The sequence below is a fragment of the Hemitrygon akajei genome, chromosome 14, assembly GCF_048418815.1.
Source record: "Hemitrygon akajei chromosome 14, sHemAka1.3, whole genome shotgun sequence".
Taxonomy (NCBI): domain Eukaryota; kingdom Metazoa; phylum Chordata; class Chondrichthyes; order Myliobatiformes; family Dasyatidae; genus Hemitrygon; species Hemitrygon akajei.
The window spans coordinates 4,962,003-4,982,788 of NC_133137.1; the positions used below are offsets into that span (position 1 = coordinate 4,962,003).

Here is a 20,786-nt window from a genome sequence, read left to right on the forward strand (position 1 = left end):
AGATAGATAGATACTTTATTCATCCCCATGGGGAAATTCAACATTTTTTCCAATGTCCCATACACTTGTTGTAGCAAAAACTCATTACATACAATACTTAACTCAGTAATAATATGATATGCATCTAAATCACTAACTCAAAAAGCATTAATAATAGCTTTTAAAAAGTTCTTAAGTCCTGGCAGTTGAATTGTAAAGCCTAATGGCATTGGGGAGTATTGACCTCTTCATCCTGTCTGAGGAGCATTGCATCGACAGTAACCTGTCGCTGAAACTGCTTCTCTGTCTCTGGATGGTGCTATGTAGAGGATGTTTATATATTTATATGTTTATATATATATGTTTCTGTAGATTATAATTCTACAGAAGATTTCCAAACACAAGTACCATTCTTACAAAAACTTTGCAATGAGTTGCAGACAAACAGGTCAGCGGCCACAGAAAAGAGGTTCTTTGTAGTTGTATTTCTCGGGTTGAGACTGAGGAGAAGATTCTATGTCTTTATCTCTGTAACTCCTCACAACCCCACTTCCTTATACACCATATATCCATTTTATTGCCATTCTTCTCATTTGCCTGTGACGTTTTCACATCTGGATTGATCAGGTGAGATGGCAGGACCCTTAGATTAAAGGAGACAATGTGTTTTCTTCAGATTAGGTTGAAGTCTCAGGTAGGTCAACAGTAGGCTTCCTGACGCTGAACCTACACATTATTTCTCAATGGGATAGGGAAGTAGAATCATAGAGAAGTACAGAACAAAAATGATCCAAGCCAAAAACTTTTAAACTGCCTACTCCCATTGACCTGCACTGGACCATAACCCTCCATACCCCTACCACCCATGCACCGATCCAAACTTCTCTTAAATGTTCAAATCAAACTCGCATGCACCACTTACGCTGGCAGCTCATTCCACACTCTCATGACCCTCTGAGAGAAAAAGTCTCCCCTCATGTTCCCCTTAAACTTTTCAGTTTTCACCCTTATCCCATGACCTCTGGTTGTAGTCCTACCCAACCTCAGTGGAAAAAGCCTGCTTGCATTTACAATATCTAAGCCCTAATAATTTTATACATCTCTATCAAATCTCCTCTCAATCTTCTATGTTCTAAGGAATACTCGCCTAACCTATGTAATTTTTCCTTACAACTCAGGTCCTCAAGACCCAGCAACACATCCTTGTAAATTTTCTCTGTACCTGTTGATGCACCATCAATAACTCTCGGAGACTGGAGGTGAACGATAGGATTTTATTAGCAGCAAAAAGGGAGAACGACATCTCGGAGACTGAGGGAGGAGCAGTGCCCCAATCGCCTTTATACAGGGGTCTGTGGGAGCCACAGGAGCAGTCAGCAGAGGGGCGTGTCCAGACAGGTATACATAGTTTGCCACACCTGTTCAACCTTGTTTACACCTTTCCTGTAAGTAGGTGATCAAAACTGCACACAATACTCCAAATTTGGCCTCACCAACATCTTAAACAACTTCAACATAACATCCCATCTCCTGTACTCAATACATTGATATATGAAGTCCAACGTGCCAAAAACTTTCTTTACGACCTCATCGACCTGTGAGGGCACTTTCAATTAATTATGGATCCCTTTGCTCTACCACACTCTTCGATGCTCTACCATTCGGTGGGCTGCCTCCTAACCCTGACTGGAAGATCAAACACTCTCTTGAACTCAACCACGAGTTGGTGGAAGGACTGGGCTGTAGGGGGAACCTTGTTCTCACAGAGCATTGAACAGGCTGAATGGGGTCTGAGTGATTCACCATGTAAGCTAGTTTACACATCATCATTGAACCGACCTGGCTGGGCTTGGAGTGTCATCTCACACTGGGTCCTAAACTTCCTGCAGCCATTAGGGTCACCAGAGTTTCTGCATGGTGGAGGAATGCTCAGCACTGATCCAGAAGCTGCTGAGGGAATGGCTGAGACTGTGGCAGGGGAAGATGTAGGAGATGCCGGCAATGGGACCATCCGGGCTGAAGGCTGCTGCTGGACTGAGGCAACAGGAGTGGTAATGGCCGCCGCCTGATTCTGGCTGCCTGTGGACAGTTGCTGAACTGTCCCTCTGAGTGTTGACACCTGCTCTTCCCGTTCAGACTGGGCTTGCTGCCCTGCAAGGAGCTGTCGCAAGATACGAGCCACACCCTCCACTGGCTTTAGGTGGAGGAGTGGGTAGTGTTGAGGAAACAGAGGGCCTGCAGAGAGACTAAGATAGTTTAGGGGAATGGACAAAGAAATACAATGTTGGAAAGTGTATGATCATGCATTTTGGTGGAAGAAATAAATGGGCAGACTATTATTTAGATGGGGAGAGAATTCAAAATGCAGAGATGCAAAGGGACTTGGGAGCCCTTGCGCAGTATACCCTAAAGGTTAACCTCCAGGGTGAGTCGGTAGTGAAGAAGGCAAATGCAATGTTGGCATTGATTTCTAGAGGTATAGAATATAAGAGCAGGGATGTGATCTTGAGGCTCAATAAGGCACTCGTGAGACCAGACATGGAGTATTCTGTGCAGTTTGGGGCTCCTTATTTTAGAAAGGATATACCGAGCATTCAGAGAAAATTCACAAGAATGATTCCAGGAATGAAAGGGTTACCGTATGAGGAACATCTGGCAGCTCTTGGGCTGTATTCCCTGGAGTTCAGGAGAATGAGGGGGGATCTCATAGAAACATTCCAAATGTTAGAAGGCCTGAACAGATTAGATATTGCAAAGAGATTCTAGGACAAGAGAGCGCGACTTCAGGATTAAAAGACGTCCTTTTAGAACTGAGATGCAGAGAAATTACTTTAGTCAGAGGGTGGTAAATCTGTGGAATTTGTTGCCATGAGCAGCTGTCATTGGGTGTCTTTAAGGCAGAGATAGATAGGTTCTTGATTAACCAGGGCATCAAAGGGAATGGGGTGAAAGCAGGGGAGTGGGGATGGCTGGATGAAGTGAATCATCCCATGATTGAATGGCAGAGCAGACTCACTGAGTTGAATGGCCTACTTCTGCTCCTAAATCTGATGGTCTTATGGTCCCTCTCTCTTACCTGCCGAGATCAGCTGTTCTGTTTGCTGGGCCCATATGAGTTTGTCGAGATTTGCAGCCACAAGCGTGAGGGTATGGCCCAGGCGCCGAGGGACAGACACCAAGGCAGATGAACAGTTCACTAGTTTTTAGTGAGAATTATGCAGGATAAAGGAAAAATGCTCGGCCAACAGGCCTATTAATTAAAACTCTCAAACTGAAAGCTGCCGTCAACACCGTGGCTAGAAAGCAGTAATGGAATATCTCTCCTTTACAGCATCAATTGAAACAGACAGTAGACTTCTGTCCCAGACACGGCCGAAGGAAAGCAGGGGGGTAGACATCACTATGCTTTTGACCAGGTTTCAGCAAAACTGGAATGGGAGGAAGGGTATTAAATACTACCACAACAAAACACTGGAACATGCTTACTCACGAGTGTGATTGCCAAGCCGGCTCACACAGACCCCACAGTAGAGTCCACGGTTGTGACAGCAAGGATGCTGGCAAAACAAATTACATTAATTTGACATCATGTTGTGCACAGACATCGTACGGCCTGTTCCTGTGCTGAACTGTTCTATGTTCTGAGGAGAGACTTTGCTAACCCCTCTGAAGGTGAGCTAGTCACTGTGATCTTTGCTGTAGAGGGATCATAAAGTCAGGGCTTAGAAACTCAGAAATCTGGCAAGTTGCTGGAGGATTTAATGATTGGGAATGTTTGTTTATAGCTGTCTGCTGGATCAATAACCTTTAACATTCCTTACAGTTTTAATGTGTCCTTGATTAATCTATTATTGTTGTCCATTTGTTAAACCTTATGTGAGAAAGTCACATTCAAAGGTTCAAAGATTCAATTGTTCAATTGAAAAGGACGCCACTCTTTTTTGTACGGGGGCGTGGGTTTGATGTTTCTCTCTGAATGACTTTCACGTTCTTTCTTTGCTTCGTGGCTACCTGGAGAAGATGAATCTCAGAACCTCAAAGGTTCATGCATCCGTATACAAGTCTGAGATTCATCTTCTCCAGAAAGCCACCCCGTATAAAATGGAACAGGAACATCAGCCCCCCCACAAAAAACAAACTTCCCCCGCACAAAAAACTACAGAACATCGCCCTCCCCTCGCACAATAAAAAGGAAAAGAGAAAAGCACTAAAAAAGCACAGAATATAAAAGCCATCAGCCTGAAGAAGTCTGTAGTCCATAAACACAATAGTCTAATCAACAAGCACAGAACCATAATATCATCCTACGATATCACCAACACTCATCAAGAGAGAGGGACACCAGACGAGGCAGAGGGGCCTACAGCGAGCCGCACAGAACCCTCCTCCAGCAGTGACCAAATGGCAGGCAGTCATTGCCAAAACTCTCATTCGCCTTCTGCATTTGCCTCATTGTCTTAGTCTTCCCCTACGCTTTAATCGGCCATTAATTCACGCTTTAAATGGTGAAATGGAGTCAAATATCAGCTCAAGCCCAGTCTCAGTTTCTTCGCATTTAGGCCATCAGAGCACACGCTCGCTTCCTGAAATCTTCTCGGGGATTACAAACTGTAAATTAAAGGCTCTATCAATCCAGAAACATTTTATGGTGAAAACAGACATAAAAGAAGTAAAAAAAGCTTTTTGTTTGCCATCTGGAAGATGTTGACTATGGGAGCGATGTACATCGGCACCATCTTGACCACCTTTTACATGTTCTGAATTGATAGAAACTAGGTGACTGATCCATGAGTTTCAAAAGAGATTTACCAAATGTTGAGATTCTGTGATTTGGTGAGAGTAGAGAGAGAGTGAAAGAGAGAGAAAGTGAGAGAGAGAGAAAAAAAGAGTGAGAGTGAGAGTGAGAGAAAAAGAGTGAGAGTGAGAGAGATAAAGAGTGAGAGTGAGAGAGAGAGAGTGATTGTGGAGGGAAAAGAGAGCAGATGAGGCTGAGTTTCAAAAATGTTGCATGAGGCTTGGCAGCTTTTGAGATCCTGTGATTCAGGGAGAGTGAGAATGAAGGTTGGATAGAGACCAGATAATAACAGAGATGAAAAGCAAGATAGGGATTTTGAATTCACTCCATGTTTGATGAAATAGACTCTGACCTAAGGAAAATTACTTTTTTTTATCTTACACAAAGTTGATTTGCTCACGATGAGCTGAAGTGTGGAGGTGCTTTAACTATGTTATTCCAATCCCTTGTAAGTTATCTGAATTATAGTTGGTAAAAGCAAAACATGAACTGGGTCATTTACAATTTAGGAAGATATAGTAAAACTCACGCGGATTTGGAATATTGGCTCAAGGCTTTAAAAATAGGCAATACTGTTTTGGTAATTTTGCCAAATAATTTGGGACAATTAGGAGGAATCATAAATGCTGTTTTCCTCAATAAGAAGGGGTTTATCTTCCCTTTCTGACAAGCTGAACCAAATATAAATGGTCAATACTCCTGTTCAAACTGCTCTTCTGGAGCAAGGGATTGTTGGGAAAACTACTACTTATTTGAACTTAGATACAGGAAGGAGCAGTCTTTGTCTCGTACAATGCAAGTGCACAGGTCTAGTGATCACGTCTTACACATGACATGCAAATAAGCAATAACACTAATAATAGCTGGAACACTGACTAAAAATGCAATTTGAATTCCTGTGTTTGTCAGATAGCAATAATCTGCTGGCCTGAGAACAAAAGATTATAATGGAATAAAAAGGCAAATGAGGGGGCTGTGAAAGAGTTGCCAGAAACTGTTGGTTGGCAGATTTCAGGTTCAGCTGTCTGTTCCCTACTCCCAAGTAGAAACTTTGAACCTCACCCAAACAGGGTCAAACATCAGTGGTAGGTTGGGGTAGGGAAAGGGACCATTCTGAGGTTTGGAAGCCCAAAGCTGCATCATAAAATGGAAACAGCAGGAAGTGAAGAGTCACATTTGCTTCTGTGTACTGCAGATGAAGTAATTCTGTGAGTGTCAAGGGGAAGTGACATGGAAGAATGACACAACCACAGTCACTGATTTAATGACTTCCATGGTGGAACATCCAGTTCATCAGCACTCAAAGTGTCAGTCTGCAGTGATCCAGATCAGAAACATTGAATGGGCTCCAGAGCATCAGTCAGCTCTCCCATCCAGGATGGACAAGTTGATTCCAATCACTTTGATGGGCTGCTTCAAGAATCAGCAGAGTTGTGTCTCACATGAGAATATTTCTCATGTTGCTCCTTGTGCCACCTTGGTCAACATAACGTCATCACTTTCCTGGTCTTCACCTGGCCTGGTCTGCCTGATCCTTGAGGCTATATTCCCCCTTTCTCATCAGCAATGGAGAATCTGGAGGGATGAAGTGAACATTCATAGTCAGCGGATGGTCTGTGTGTGGGACTGGGAAATGGTTGAATCATATGGCTACACTATCTGATGGTCTGTGTGTGGGACTGGGAAAAGGTTGAACCATATGGCTACACTATCTGATGGTCTGTGTGTGGGACTGGGAAAAGGTTGAACCATGTGGCTACACTATCTGATGGTCTGTGTGTGGGACTGGGAAAAGGTTGAACCATGTGTCTACACTATCTGATGGTCTGTGTGTGGGACTGGGAAAAGGTTGAACCATATGGCTACACTATCTGATGGTCTGTGTGTGGGACTGGGAAAAGGTTGAACCATGTGGCTACACTATCTGATGGTCTGAGTGTGGGACTGGGAAAAGGTTGAACCATATGGCTACCCTATCTGATGGTCTGTGTATGGGACTGGGAAAAGGTTGAACCATGTGTCTACACTATCTGATGGTCTGTGTGTGGGACTGGATAAAGGTTGAACCATATGGCTACACTATCTGATGGGCTGTGTGTGGGACTGGGAAAAGGTTGAACCATATGGCTACACTATCTGATGGTCTGTGTGTGGGACTGGGTAAACGTTGAACCATATGGCTACACTGTCTGATGGTCTGAGTGTGGGACTGGGAAAAGGTTGAAACATGTGGCTACACTATCTGATGGTCTGTGTGTGGGACTGGGAAAAGGTTGAACCATGTGGCTACACTATCTGATGGTCTGTGTGTGGGACTGGGAAATGGTTGAACCATGTGGCTACACTATCTGATGGTCTGTGTGTGAGACTGGGAAATGGTTGAACCATGTGGCTACACTATCTGATGGTCTGTGTGTGGGACTGGGTAAACGTTGAACCATATGGCTACACTGTCTGATGGTCTGAGTGTGGGACTGGGAAAAGGTTGAAACATGTGGCTACACTATCTGATGGTCTGTGTGTGGGACTGGGAAAAGGTTGAACCATGTGGCTACACTATCTGATGGTCTGTGTGTGGGACTGGGAAATGGTTGAACCATGTGGCTACACTATCTGATGGTCTGTGTGTGAGACTGGGAAATGGTTGAACCATGTGGCTACACTATCTGATGGTCTGAGTGTGGGACTGGGAAAAGGTTGAACCATGTGGCTACACTATCTGATGGTCTGTGTGTGGGTCTGGGAAATGGTTGAACCATGTGGCTACACTATCTGATGGTCTGAGTGTGGGACTGGGAAAAGGTTGAACCATGTGGCTACACTATCTGATGGTCTGCGTGTGGGACTGGGAAAAGGTTGAACCATGTGGCTACACTATCTACGGTTCCTGATGGCACTGCACTAGGTCAGCACTGACACAGACATCATTATTTGGTTTCCACTCCTGCCATCTTGTCTTTTTGGGAGTAAACTGTGCCTGTCGAGGCTCCCTTACCACAGCTGTCTTCTGTTCCGACAGGTGAAACAGCTCTCTCTCTGGGTTCTCACCGTCAGCTCTCCGTTGGTGCAACTCCATCACATTTTGGGTTGGTTCCAGAGCTCCTTCGCAGTTCTTGAATCGGAATCAGGTTTATTATCACTGACATACGTCGTACAGTATATATGTCAGGTGTCATGGTCAACCTCTCAAAACACGTCATCACAGTGAAGGACTTGATGAAGTCCTTCATTCATTCTATTATGGTCATGGGATTTATTGAGTATGCCCGCAAGAAAATGAATCTCAGGCTTATATATAGGGGCATATGTATACTTTGAACTTTGAAATGTAATAACTACGTACAAGACTTAAGATCTTGGCTTAAGTTTAGGACAATAAAATGGGTATACCCAATATCATACATTCACTCCTGACATGGTTTCAGTTCTGCCTCCTCGTGTCCTAGGATGTGGAGTCAGTGTGTCACACATTAGGATGCTTAATACTATGTTAAATTGATGGGAAGACTGAAGCACCATGGGTCTCTTTATGCCCTACAGGGCTGTAAAACTGCTCCTTTGTCATACCCTCCCTCACTTTTGCAAAAAAGTTGCAAGGGTCAAGTTTTGATCAGTAAGTTTAGAGCATGTACTGATGTGGGTGCAATTTAGATTTCAGTGGGCAATTTTTGTTGGACCTGTCCCCAAACACTCTCTGGAAAGTGGAGCTGGAGGAAATAGGGTGGAAGTGATTCCTTTATTCATTGGGGTGACCACCATAGTCACCAATCCCCAGGAAGAGCACCTCCCTCCTCTCCATCCCTCTGTGACTCTTCCCTTTCACACTTGAAAGTTGCTTAACCTTTCGGGCACAGAAAATCCGTCATCACTACAGCTGCCATTCTGTGACAATATTCCTCTTACAAGTTTGACCCAATTGGCTGATTGTGCTCAGGAGTTGGGGTGAAGCAGGATATAAAGCTTATCACCTGTTCCACCCAATACCTCAAACACCAACCCGACACCCCGACAACTCCCACCTTCCCACTCATTCATCCCATTGTAAATCAACATTTTCTCATCAGTCAGCCAAAAGCCCAGTACTTCAACTTGGGCTGTTTTAGTACAAATTCCGGTTGTTATTGGTCAGAACCACTCACTTATGTTCGGTGAGATAAAGCTCAGCAGGTGTGTGCATTTACATGGAATGAGATTATAGACCTTCTTCAGCAGAATGAGGGATTTGCATTTTATTAATATCCAGTATGTATGGGGAACTGTTTATATGGAGCTGTCGTGACAGGAATGGAATTCATATCAATTCCTCTGAATTGATTAGTATAGATAACTAACTAATAAAAAATTGTGTCCTTTTGATGGGGGGAAAAGGTCAAAAAGTCATGCAGGTGCTTTACACCAGGAATCATTCGACATGGTGGAAGACCTTTAAAAGCTGAATTTTTCAGTGAATTGAAACAAACACATCAAAGAAAAAGGTTGCATAATGGCTGAGGCGCAGACACGTATCTTAATGTCTGAAATTTGTAGGAATGCTGGAGGTTATTAGTCCTGCAGACTCCATCCGGACACCCCAAACCAGACAAAACTCCAATGCTCTTCAGTCTTATCATTTTCCAATCTCTGGTCCTGAAACCTCCTCATGGAACTCGCAGGGCAAGTCCCACAGTGACTCGTCTCATTTTCAGAGGTGGTCACCTCATCTTCCCCATATTGTGAAACCGATTATCGAGAATCCATGCCGTGACAATTCCAGCCCATCGCCCACTGTCATGGCCTCTGTTTAGTGTCGATGTCTCAATCAGTCAGACCCATCATGAATGCATTTGGATTAGTTACACTCACTCATAATAGAACAGTCTCACACACACGCACACACACATACATGTAAATTGACACACGCGCAAGCACACAAGTGGACACAAACACATGTAAATTGACACACACGTGGACACACACACACGTAAATTCACACACACACACACACACACACCTGCTCCCACTGGGAAGAGCCGGAAGCTGTCAGGATTGGCTCTGTCTCTCCAACCCAGTCAAATAGAGACCAGCTGTATCAACAGGGTAGTTTGTCTCTATCTTCTCCATGTTATCAGCTCCCAATATATAATCCAGGGATTGAACTCACAAGTGTGATTTCCAGGACAGAAAGAGCAAACGACAATGCTGGGGCTGTTTGTCCTCCTTCTGCTCTCAGGTAGGGAGTCTCTCCTCGAGTGAGCCTTGTTCTCGTGTTGGTTGCTTCATGTTCTAACCTGTTTGTGTCTGTCTGTTCCTCTCCCTCTTGATGTAGCTGGTGCTGGGAGCACTTCCATTGAGTCCAGGAACCTTTATCAGTTCAATAAAATGATTAAATGTGCCATACCAGGCGCCATCCCACTACTGAGATTCAATAACTACGGCTGTTACTGTGGACTTGGCGGATCTGGGACACCAGTGGATGAGCTTGACAAGTAGGTGAACAGAAGGTCTCCACAGAGCCAGTTACCATCCACTGGAGACAAGGGACAAAGAACTGTTCTCATCGATTGTCAGAGGCAGCAAGATTGCATCTTCACTGAAGTCCCAGTGATGGTAGAGAGGGTAGTGTTTGGTGTTAGTCTGTACAGGAGATCAGGACTGTGTAGTGGAACACACCAAGGACAGGGCAGCTGCTCCCAGGGAGGATTCTGTCCTTCTGGAGGATTCAACAGGGGGTTCAATCATGGCAGCACAAGAGAGAACCATGACACAGTGGCTACCTTACCGAGAGAGCGAGGAAGGGAAGGAGAGAGGGGAACCAGCTGGTTGATCAATCTGTTGCTTATTGTTGGGTGGTGAGCACACACGATCCATAGAACAAGGGAAAAAAATAAACATTGGTCACCTTCTCAGGTCTGTTGTGGTCACGTCACTTGGAGGAATTCTTTTCCACATTCCTGCCTGAGTCCCCACAAATCCTGATTCCACATCCCAGAGTGAAGCCCCTACCCAGCTCCTTGGGTCGATATCAGCCTGCTCAGCTTGGCTCAGCTCAGGTCACCCCCTGACTCTTAGCGCTACATGGGAAGTGTGTGACACTGGAGGCTACTTGTAACCGTGTTCTGTTAATTCTAGTCCATGAGTTTTTAATTAAGTGTAATCTGTGATTTTACAGATGCTGCCAGACCCACGACAACTGTTATGGTGATGCCAAGGAAAAAGAGAAGTGTACATTTCTCAGCTCACCCAAAATAATATATTACAAGTACAGCTGCACAAACGGGAATATCGAATGCAAAAGTGAGTATGATCAGAGAGTGCCTCATTGCCTTACTTTTATCCTCGGTTCCATGGTCAGCATCTTTTGTCCATCCCTCATTGCCTTTGTGAAGGTGCTGGTGAGCTGCCATCTTGAACCACTAGAGTCGCCCTGGTGACGGTTCTCCCACAATGCTCTTGTGGTGCAGCTCCAGCATTCAGACCCAGTGATGATGGAGGAATGGGTTATGTTCCATGTCTGGATGGTGTGAGACTTGCAGAGACCTGTATGTAAGCTGATCTCTGTCCCTCTAGATGGTAAAGGTTATTGGTCTGGGAGATTTAGCTGAGATACACTGGCTGCTGAATTATACAACAGCACAGAATGCTGATGGTAGATATTGGTAGAGATCGTTTCATTTGGTTTATTATTGTTGCAGATAACAGGCCACAGTGAAAAGCTTTGTTTTGTATTCCATCTATACAGACAGAGTTGCAATGAAATCAGTTCCTTTGTCACTAGTGATGACGAGCTCCTTCTGTGTTTGGGAGCTGCACTCATCCAGGGACTGAGGAATATCCCACTCCTGGCTGATGGTGGAAAGGATTCAGGCAGTAAGACATCAATCATTTCTTATGTGATGCTTAACTTGTGACCTGCTCTTGTAATCACTGGTTAATGCATTTTGGTCAATTATATGTGAGGGTCACTGGTGAACTCCAGTGCAGGAATCACAGAGACTGTGGCAATTCAAACAAAACAGAATATTTAAGACAAAGTAACCAAGAAAACTAACAAGAACTCAGGCAAACTGTGCAGAATCCTGACAAACAGAAAGCACTCAGACACACAGAAGAACTTGGTCAGAGTTTCACCAGACAAGGAACCACAATGACTGAGCAAAGAGGGGTTGGCCAGTTCCCCTGACATACACCCTGGAGCAGATAGGAATTCAGAACAGCCCCAGTGCCCGGGCAAAACAATAACCCCCAAGTCAACAACTACAATGAAAGACATAGAAAATCCTGTGCTAATTCAGTTACCCAAACTGAATAAAAATGATAAAGGCAAGGAGAGCTTATCAATGCTCATCATCCCAAACGAGACACCTACGACACAAGGTGAGTGAGTTCTAATAAAATAATTAGAATCTGAATCTGAATCAGGTTTAATATCACCAGTATACATTGTGAAATTCGTTAACTTTACGGCAGCAGTACAATGCAATACATGATAAATAAATATAGAGAAAAATCTGAGTAACATTAAGTATATATGTCTAATAAACTCTTCCTGGGCTTCCAGCCAGGTACAGGTATCAATTATAACTGATGTCATCAAAACATCAGTGACAATCAATACCGGTACCCAGCTGGAAGCCCAGGAAGAGTTTATTCATCATATATGCCGGGAAAGCACAAGGTGCTTTTTCTTTTGTATACATGTCTATTAAATAATCAAGTTCAAACAAGTAGTTTAAAATAACAGGAATAAAGAAGTAGTTGGAGAGTGTTCATGTGTTCAATGTCCATTCAGAAATCAGATGGCAGAGGGGAAGAAGCTGTTGTTGAATCAATGAGTGTCTGTCTTCAGGCTCCTGTACCTCCTCCCTGATGGTAACAATGAGAAGAGAGCATGTCCTGGGTGATGCGGGTCCTTAATAATAGACACCGCCTCCCTAAGGCATCGTGTTTGAAGATGTCTTGGATACTACAGAGGCTGGTACACATGATGGAACTGACTAATTTTACAAGTTTCTGCAACTTAATTCGATCTTGTGCCGTAGCCATCTCCCGCTTCCAGATAGTGATGCAGCCATTCAGAACACTCTCCATGGTGCACCTGGAGAAATTTTTGAGTGTTTTAGTTGAAAAACCGAATTTCCTCAAACTCCAAATGAAATATAGCTGCTGTCTTGCCTTCTGTGGTTAAGAAGGCATATGATGGATTGGCCTTCATCAATCGTGGGATTGGGTTTAGGAGCCAAGAGGTAATGTTGCAGCTATATATACCCCACTTGGAGTACTGTGCTCAGTTCTGGTTGCCTCATTACAGGAAGGATGTGGAAGCCATAGAAATGGTGCAGAAGAGATTTACAAGGATGTTGCCTGGATTGGGGAGCATGCCTTATGAGAATAGATTGAGTGAACTTGGCCTTTTCTCCTTGGAGAGACGGAGGATTAGAGGTGACCTGATAGAGGTGTATAAGGTGATGAGAGGCATTGATCGTGTGGATAAGCAGAGGCTTTTTGCCAGGGCTGAAATGGCTAGCATGAGAGGACACAGGTTTAAGGTGCTTTGGCTTAGGTAGAGAGCAGATGTCAGGGGTAAGTTTTTTACACAGAGAGTGGTGAGTGTGTGGAATGGGCTGCCGGTGATGGTGGTGGAGGCAGATACAATAGGGTCTTTTAAGAGACTCCTGGATAGGTACATGGAGCTTAGAAAACTAGAGGGCTATGGGTAACCCTAGTCATTTCTAAGGTAAGGACATGTTTGGCAAAGCTTTATGGGCTGAGGCCTGTATTGTGCTGTAGGTTTTCTATGTTTCTATGATCTTTATAGCTGCATCAATATGTAATGACCAGGTTAGGTCCTCAGAGATATTGACACCCAGGAACTGAAATTGCTCATTCTCTCCACTCCTGATAAATACAGAAAAAAACTGAATGACAGGAATTATATATATGTATATTAAATAGTTAAATTAAATACATAGTACTAAAAAGGAAATTAAAAAAGTAATGAGGTAGTGTTCATAAGTTTAATGTCCATTTAGAAATTAGATGGCAGAGAGAAAGAAGCTGTTCTTGAAGTGTGTGCCTTCAAGCTTCTGCACCTCCTTCCTGACAGTAACAATGAGCAGAGGGCATGTACTGGGTGGTGAGGGTCCTTAATAATGGACGCCTTCTTCCTGAGGCACCTTATGGGACATAAAACCTAAGCAATCCAAGGAAGACTGCATACCTGAGAAAAAACCAACCCACATACTAACTGAAAAAAATTTCAACCAGCCCCAGTTGTGACATTCTGATTCCAGAACACTGATATTGGGGCCAAAGAGATGGTAATGACTGAAGATCAGTGGATGGAAAGGTCCCAGAGGAAATTTGAAGAGGCAGCATCTACCAGCCTTTGATCTGGAAGATTGATGAGGGATAGTTTGCATAGTCTTCTACTTGTGAAGTTGTGTTGTGTTAACTTGATGGAACTTTTGGAGAGGTCATGTTGATGATTGAAGGGCAGGAATGTCCATGAAACTTAGCAAGGCCGTTGACATGGTCCCGCAGACTGAGGAGTTTCCTTAAAGAAGTTTTTAAATTTATGAGAGGCATAGATAAAATAAACAATCGCAGCCATTTTCCAAGGTAGGAAAGTCCAAAACTAGAGGTCTAGGTTTAACGTGGGAGTAGAAAATGATTTAAAAGGAACAACTTGTTCACACAGAGGCTGCTGGGTATGTAGAAGGTGCAAAGGAGATGGTACAATTACAATATTACAAAGATAGTTGGAAGGCTTCCTGGAAAGGAAAGCTTCAGAGGGATTTGGCCCAAACACAGGCAGAAGGGTTAGCATAGAAAGACAGGTGGGTCAGCATGGATGAGCTGGGCCGAAAAGCCTGGATGTATGCTGCAAAATCTTTATGACTCTATGCATATGAAAGATGGCTGAATTATGCTCCTTATTTGAAGATTTTGCTCCTTATTTGAAGGCGGTTATTGTCTGACACCTGTGTGTTATCAATGTTACTCACCAGCTAGTGGTCAGGACCCAGATATTGCTGGATCATATGCAGAGAGCAAAGTATGAACTGAGCACTGTTGATGAGTAAGTACCATCTGATAGCACTGACACCATCAAAAAACATGTGAAATAGTAGATTGAGTAAATATTTGGCTCTGAAAGCCTGCTCCACTATTTGTCAAGATATAGGTTTATCTTCTTGCTCAACACTTTTTCCAGACTTATTTCAATATTCCCAGATTCCTCCAATTTCCCAAATTCAATCAGCTTCAGTTTTGAGTGAATTCATGGCATCCACAGCCCCTTGGCATGGGACCCTTCCCCAGTTTGAACCCGAAATGGCCTACCCTTAATCTGAGCCAGTGACTCCTGGTTCTATTTCCCATCAGTACAGGAAACACCCTCTCCATATCTGCCCTGTGATCCCTGCAGTGGTTTTGAAATTCAACCCACAAAAAGTAGATTCAGATGAACAAAAGGAGGAATATTTTTGCTTCACTTCACCTCAGCATTTTACAGAATGCAATGGAAATGCTGTGACCAGTTTGTTCGCAGCAAGTTCCCAATGGAATCATGACCAGATAAAATCTCTAAGCTGATATTTGTGGGACAATTCTGATCACATTAAATAGGGTGCTCTTTTGTTACATACAATCTCCTCACCTGAGAGGTCAAAAATATGCTCACTTTAACATCTCAGGACAGAGAGATGGAGTCACTTTTCCATCAGGACTGCGGTGGAACATCACTCTTGCAATTTGTGTTAACGTCACTGCAGTGGGACTGAAACCTCAGAGTCAGAGGCAAGATCCAAGGCTGCTGCTTGGGGCCACGTCAGTGGTGAAGGGCTGGGGATCACCAGGGACTTTTCTAGAATCTTTTCTACAATGATTCAGCAATCATTGTGGTGTAGATCTTCATATGATTTGTTATTCTGATGTCAATGCATGTCTGTCATCACAATGAAAATATTAAAAAGACAAATTACAATTCGTACTTAAGCTATTTACAGAACATTAATATAAAGTTGTTGCACATACTATATAGATGGAAGCTCGAATATCAAAATATATTAAAATATAAAAATATCTTTCAATCTTTCATAATCCAAGGCAAATATCTTTAACATAATGGATTATTTTGAATATGCTTCCTTTCAGATAGTAATAGTCACTGCGGGAAGTTTATCTGTGAGTGTGATCGACAGGCGGCCATCTGCTTCTCAAAAGCAAAATACAACCCTCAGAATAAAGGCATCAGTCAATCTCGCTGCAAATAGGTCGATCTGACCATGTGGTTATGATTTTTCTTGACCTTATCTAACAAATACCTTCCTTCCAAATTGTGTCATCTATTTTATTTCCAGGAGCTCAAACATCTTTGAACTCCATATTAACTATGTTACTATAATCAATAATCTGATTTAAATCCAACACTCCTTATCCTGTCTTACATTATTTGTGCCACTCAGAAAGATAAAGATCTTCATCACTTTAATCTTTCTCCCAATGAAAGCACATACTGGTTTCAAAGTCTCTTCCCATTACTTTATAAACCAAAATCTGAATGTAACATGTCCACTTTGCCCGTATTTTCACTAAAACATCAATGCTGCAGCACCTGGGAATCCCATTGATCAACGATGAATAAATTGAATTGAGATGATAATCATTCCCTCAAGCCAGGCTTTCCTTAAAGTCTCAGCTGTGGAACCTGAGGAAAAATCTGTTCACATCAAAGTGATGCAAACCTTGGGATGGCCCATATCAGATGCTTAGTTGGTTCCTTACAGGGCGTCTAAACACAATAATGATTAGAAGCTGCACTTTGAAAGCCAGTTGTGATTATACTCGGAGACTGTTTGCAATGACATTGCTGGTGGCACTCATAATATTCAGGTGGTGGGCATGTATCTTATATAATCAATTAAACCTGATTTGAGAGCATTGAAACATGCCTGGCGTCTCACTCTGTATCACATCACATGAACCACAACGAGGAAAACCAGTCAAAGGATGGGAAGCACAGGCTGGGACTTCTCTTGGAGTGTTTCCATCCCACGGGCACAACGCAGACAAAACCTTCACCTATTCCAATACCACCCATGCGCTTATCAACAAGTAGAGTATCAAATGAATTTCTAACACTGAACCAGAAGTAAGAAGGCAGTGATCACATTAATGGGGTTGTACTACAGGGTCAGAATCAGAATCAGGTTAAATCCACCGGCATATGTCGTAACTTTACGTCAGCAGTACAATGCCATACATGATCAATAAATATAGAGAATTAACCTGAGTTACATTTGGTATCTGTATGTCTATTAAATAGTTAAGGTAAAATAAGTAGCACAAATAACAGAAATAACAAAGTAGAGAGGTAGTTTTCATGGGTTCAATGTCCATTTAGAAATCAGATGACAGAGGGGAAGAAGCTGTTCCTGAATCACTGAGTGAGTGCCTTCAGGCTTCTGTACCTCCTTCCCGACAGTTACAGTGCGAATAGGGCATCTCCTGGGTGGTGGGGATCCTTAATGACGGATGCTGCCTTCTCTCAAACTAGCAGGCACAGAATTAAGACAAGAGGGGAAAGTGTTAAAGGGGACCTTAGAGGTCCCTCAGCCAACAGGGACAGTTGGAGGTGGTCAGGCTGTTTAACACAATGAGTCTGGTGTCTGTCCCATTGGAGTAGGTCAAACATCGACATCTTTCCAAATTCCAGGCAGGGTGCCCTGTTTTGAGGTCAGCGCACCATTCCCGAATTCCCACTAATCAATTATCATGTATTGCATTACAAAGTGAACAAATTTCACTACATAGGCCAGTGATATTAAACCTGATTCTGGTTCTGAAGCTTCTGATGTCTGTCACCTGGTATTTTCATGGAAGAGAACCGAAGTAGGTGACTTCGAGAGCATGTGCAAGGATTCACTCCTGTTGTAGCTTCTGATTGCTGTGCAATCGATGGAGTTGCAAATAGAGAGAGGGAAAGGGAGAGGGAGAAAAATGAAGAGAAAAAGAAAGGAGGGAAGGAAAGGGTGTGGGAGAGAGATACAGATAGAGAGATGAGAGAAAAGATAGAAAATAGACAACAAGCATTCAAGGGTTATTTCTTCAGCCGTTTGATCGGGGCACGACTGCGCAAGCGTGTGGTCGTCAGCCAGTGAGAATAGCGAGAAGTGTTTAAAAGGAGACAGCTTTATAGAGCGGATTACAGAGTAGAGGGAGACAGAGTAGGAAGGCTTTGGCTCAACGGGGCTTTGGCGATAAGGAGTTAAAGTGAGTTAGGCTGCCTGTGTAGAATAGAGACAGGAAGTATGTGTGTGAGGCTGGTGTTCTGTGCTCGGTGTCAGATGTGGGAAGTCAGGGAGACTCACAGCCTCCCAGGTGGCCACATCTGTGTCAGGTGTGTCGAGCTGCAGCTCCTTAGAGACCAGGTTAGGGAACTGGAGATGCAGCTCGATGACCTTTGTCTGGTCAGGGAGAGTGAGGAGATCATAGAAAGGAGTTATAGGCAGATGGTCACACCAGGGCCACGGGAGACAGATAAGTGGGTAACAGTCAGGGGAGGGAAGGGCAGGAGTCAGAGGCTAGAGAGTACCCCTGTGGCTGTCTTCCTGAACAATAAGTGCTCCTGTTTGAGTACTGCTGGGGGGAATGGCCTACCTGGGGAAAGTAACAGTGGTCACGCCTCTGGCTCAGAAGGGTAGGGAAAGGAAGAGGATGGCTGCGGTGATAGAGTCTCTATAGTTAGGGGGTCAAACAGGTGATTCTGTGGACGCATGAAAGAAGCAGAGATGGTAGTTTGCCTCCCAGGTGGCAGGGTCTGGGATGTTTCTGATCGCATCCACGATATCCTGCGGTGGGAGGGAGAGCAGCCAGAGATCGTGGTACATATTGGTACCTATGACATAGGCAGGAAAAGAGAGGAGGTCCTGAAAGCAGACTACAGGAAGTTAGGAAGGAAGTTCAGAAACAGGACCACAAAGGTAGTAATCTCGGGATGACTGCCTGTGCCACGTGACAGTGAGTATAGGAATAGAATGAGGTGGAGGATAAATGTGTGGCTGAGGGATTGGTGCAGAGTGCAGGGATTCAGATTTCCGGATCATTGGGACTTCTTTTGCGGCAGGAGTGACCTGTACAAAAAGGATAGGTTGCACTTGAATCCCAGGGGGACCAATATCCTGGCGGGGATATTTGCTGATGCTACTGGGGGGAGTTTAAACTCCCCAGTTTAAATTGCTGGGGGGTGGGAACCAAACTGAAGAGATGGAGGAAGAGGTAGCTGGCTCACAAATAGAGAAAACTTAGAGACAGTGCGAGAGGGAAGATAGGCAGGTGATAGAGAAGGGTCGCACTCAGACTGATAGTTTGAAATGTGCCTATTTTAATGCAAGGAGTATTATCAACAAAGCAGATGATAGACAATAGACAATAGGTGCAGAAGTAGACTATTCGGCCCTTCGAGCCTGCACCGCCATTTTGAGATCATGGCTGATCATCTACTATCAATACCCGGTTCTTGCCTTGTCCCCATATCCCTTGATTCCCCTATCCATAAGATACCTATCTAGCTCCTTCTTGAAAGCATCCAGAGAACTGGCTTCCACTACCTTCCGAGGCAGTGCATTCCAGACCCCCACAACTCTCTGGGAGAAGAAGTTTTTCCTTAACTCTGTCCTAAATGATCTTAGCGTGTGGATCAGTACTTGGAGCTATGATGTGCTGTCCATTACAGAGACTTGGATGGCTCAGGTGCAGGAATGGTTACTTCAAGTGCCAGGCTTTGAGAAAGGGCAGGGGACAGGGAGGGAGGCAAGAGAGGTGGGGGTGTGGCATTGATGATCAGAGATAGTGTCCCGGCTGCAGAAAAGGAGGAAGACATGGAGGGATTGTCTACAAGTCTCTGTGGGTGGAAGTTAGGAACAGGAAGGGGTCAATAACTCTACTGGGTATTTTTTATGGATCACCTAATAGTAACAGGGACATCAAGGAGCAGATAAGGAGACAGATTCTGGAAAGGTGTAATAATAATAGGGTTGTCATGCTGGGAGATCTTAATTTCACAAATATCAATTGGTATGTCTCTAGAACAAGGAATTTGGATGGGGTGGAGTTTGTTAGGTGTGTTCAAGAAGGTTTCTTGACTCAATATGAAGATAAGCCTACAAGATGAGAGACTGTACTTGATTTGGTATTGGGAAATGAACCTGGTCAGGTGTCAGATCTCTTAGTGGGAGAGCATTTTGGAGTTGGTGATCACAATTCTATCTCCTTTACCATAACATTGGAGAGGGATAGGAACAGACAAGTTAGGAAAGTGTTTAATTAGAGTAAGGGGAAATATGAGGCTATCAGGCAGGAACTTGGAAGCATAAATTGGAACAGATGTTCTCAGGAAAATATACAGAAGAAATGTTAAGGGGATATTTGCGTGGAGTTCTGCAATAGGTACGTTCCAATGAGACAGGCGTAGGATGGTAGGGTACAGGAACCGTGGTGTACAAAGGCTGTTGTAAATCTAGTCAAGAAGAAAAGAAGAGGTTGTGAAAGGTTCAAAAAACTAGGTAATGATAGAGATCTAGAAGATTATGAGTCTAGTAGGAAGCAGCTTAAGAATTGTTATGACCTCGGCCCCCTCCTTTGTGAGAATCGCAAGAGCCCTAGTCAAGGGGAAGTCAACTGACCCAAGAGGGGGAGAGACGTGCTGAATAGACACGGGAAATGAGAGAAAGAGAGAGAGAGAGAGACGTGCGGAAGACCACGTTCTCCCGAGAAGCAGAATAAAGGCGATATTGACTATTGTCTCATGAAGACCACGTGAAAAGCCCTCGGGCAAAGTGGGCTGGTTGAGAGAGAGATTGCATCACCTGCAACCTGATTGACACCTGCAATCCCGTGAAGAAGTATAAAGGAGGGTCTGAGGGGGGGGACAACCCTCAGACACACCCAGGAGACACCAAGGAAGCACGATACCGATTCCCATGGGAGCGGGAAGGTATTTTGAAGGAAGCCACGTGCGTTAGATTCCAAATTT

At 43.9% G+C, this 20,786-nt stretch overlaps 1 protein-coding gene across 1 annotated transcript; it reads left to right on the forward strand.

The window, feature by feature from the left end:
* The first annotated feature begins 9,849 nt into the window (after positions 1-9,849).
* LOC140738955 (phospholipase A2, minor isoenzyme-like) lies at positions 9,850-16,699 on the forward strand. The gene is made up of 4 exons (XM_073066964.1): positions 9,850-9,983; positions 10,080-10,239; positions 10,923-11,047; positions 15,908-16,699. The coding sequence occupies exons 1-4, from the start codon at positions 9,950-9,952 to the stop codon at positions 16,024-16,026; spliced, it is 438 nt and encodes a 145-aa protein (XP_072923065.1). The 5' UTR covers positions 9,850-9,949; the 3' UTR covers positions 16,027-16,699.
* The last annotated feature ends 4,087 nt before the right edge of the window (positions 16,700-20,786 follow it).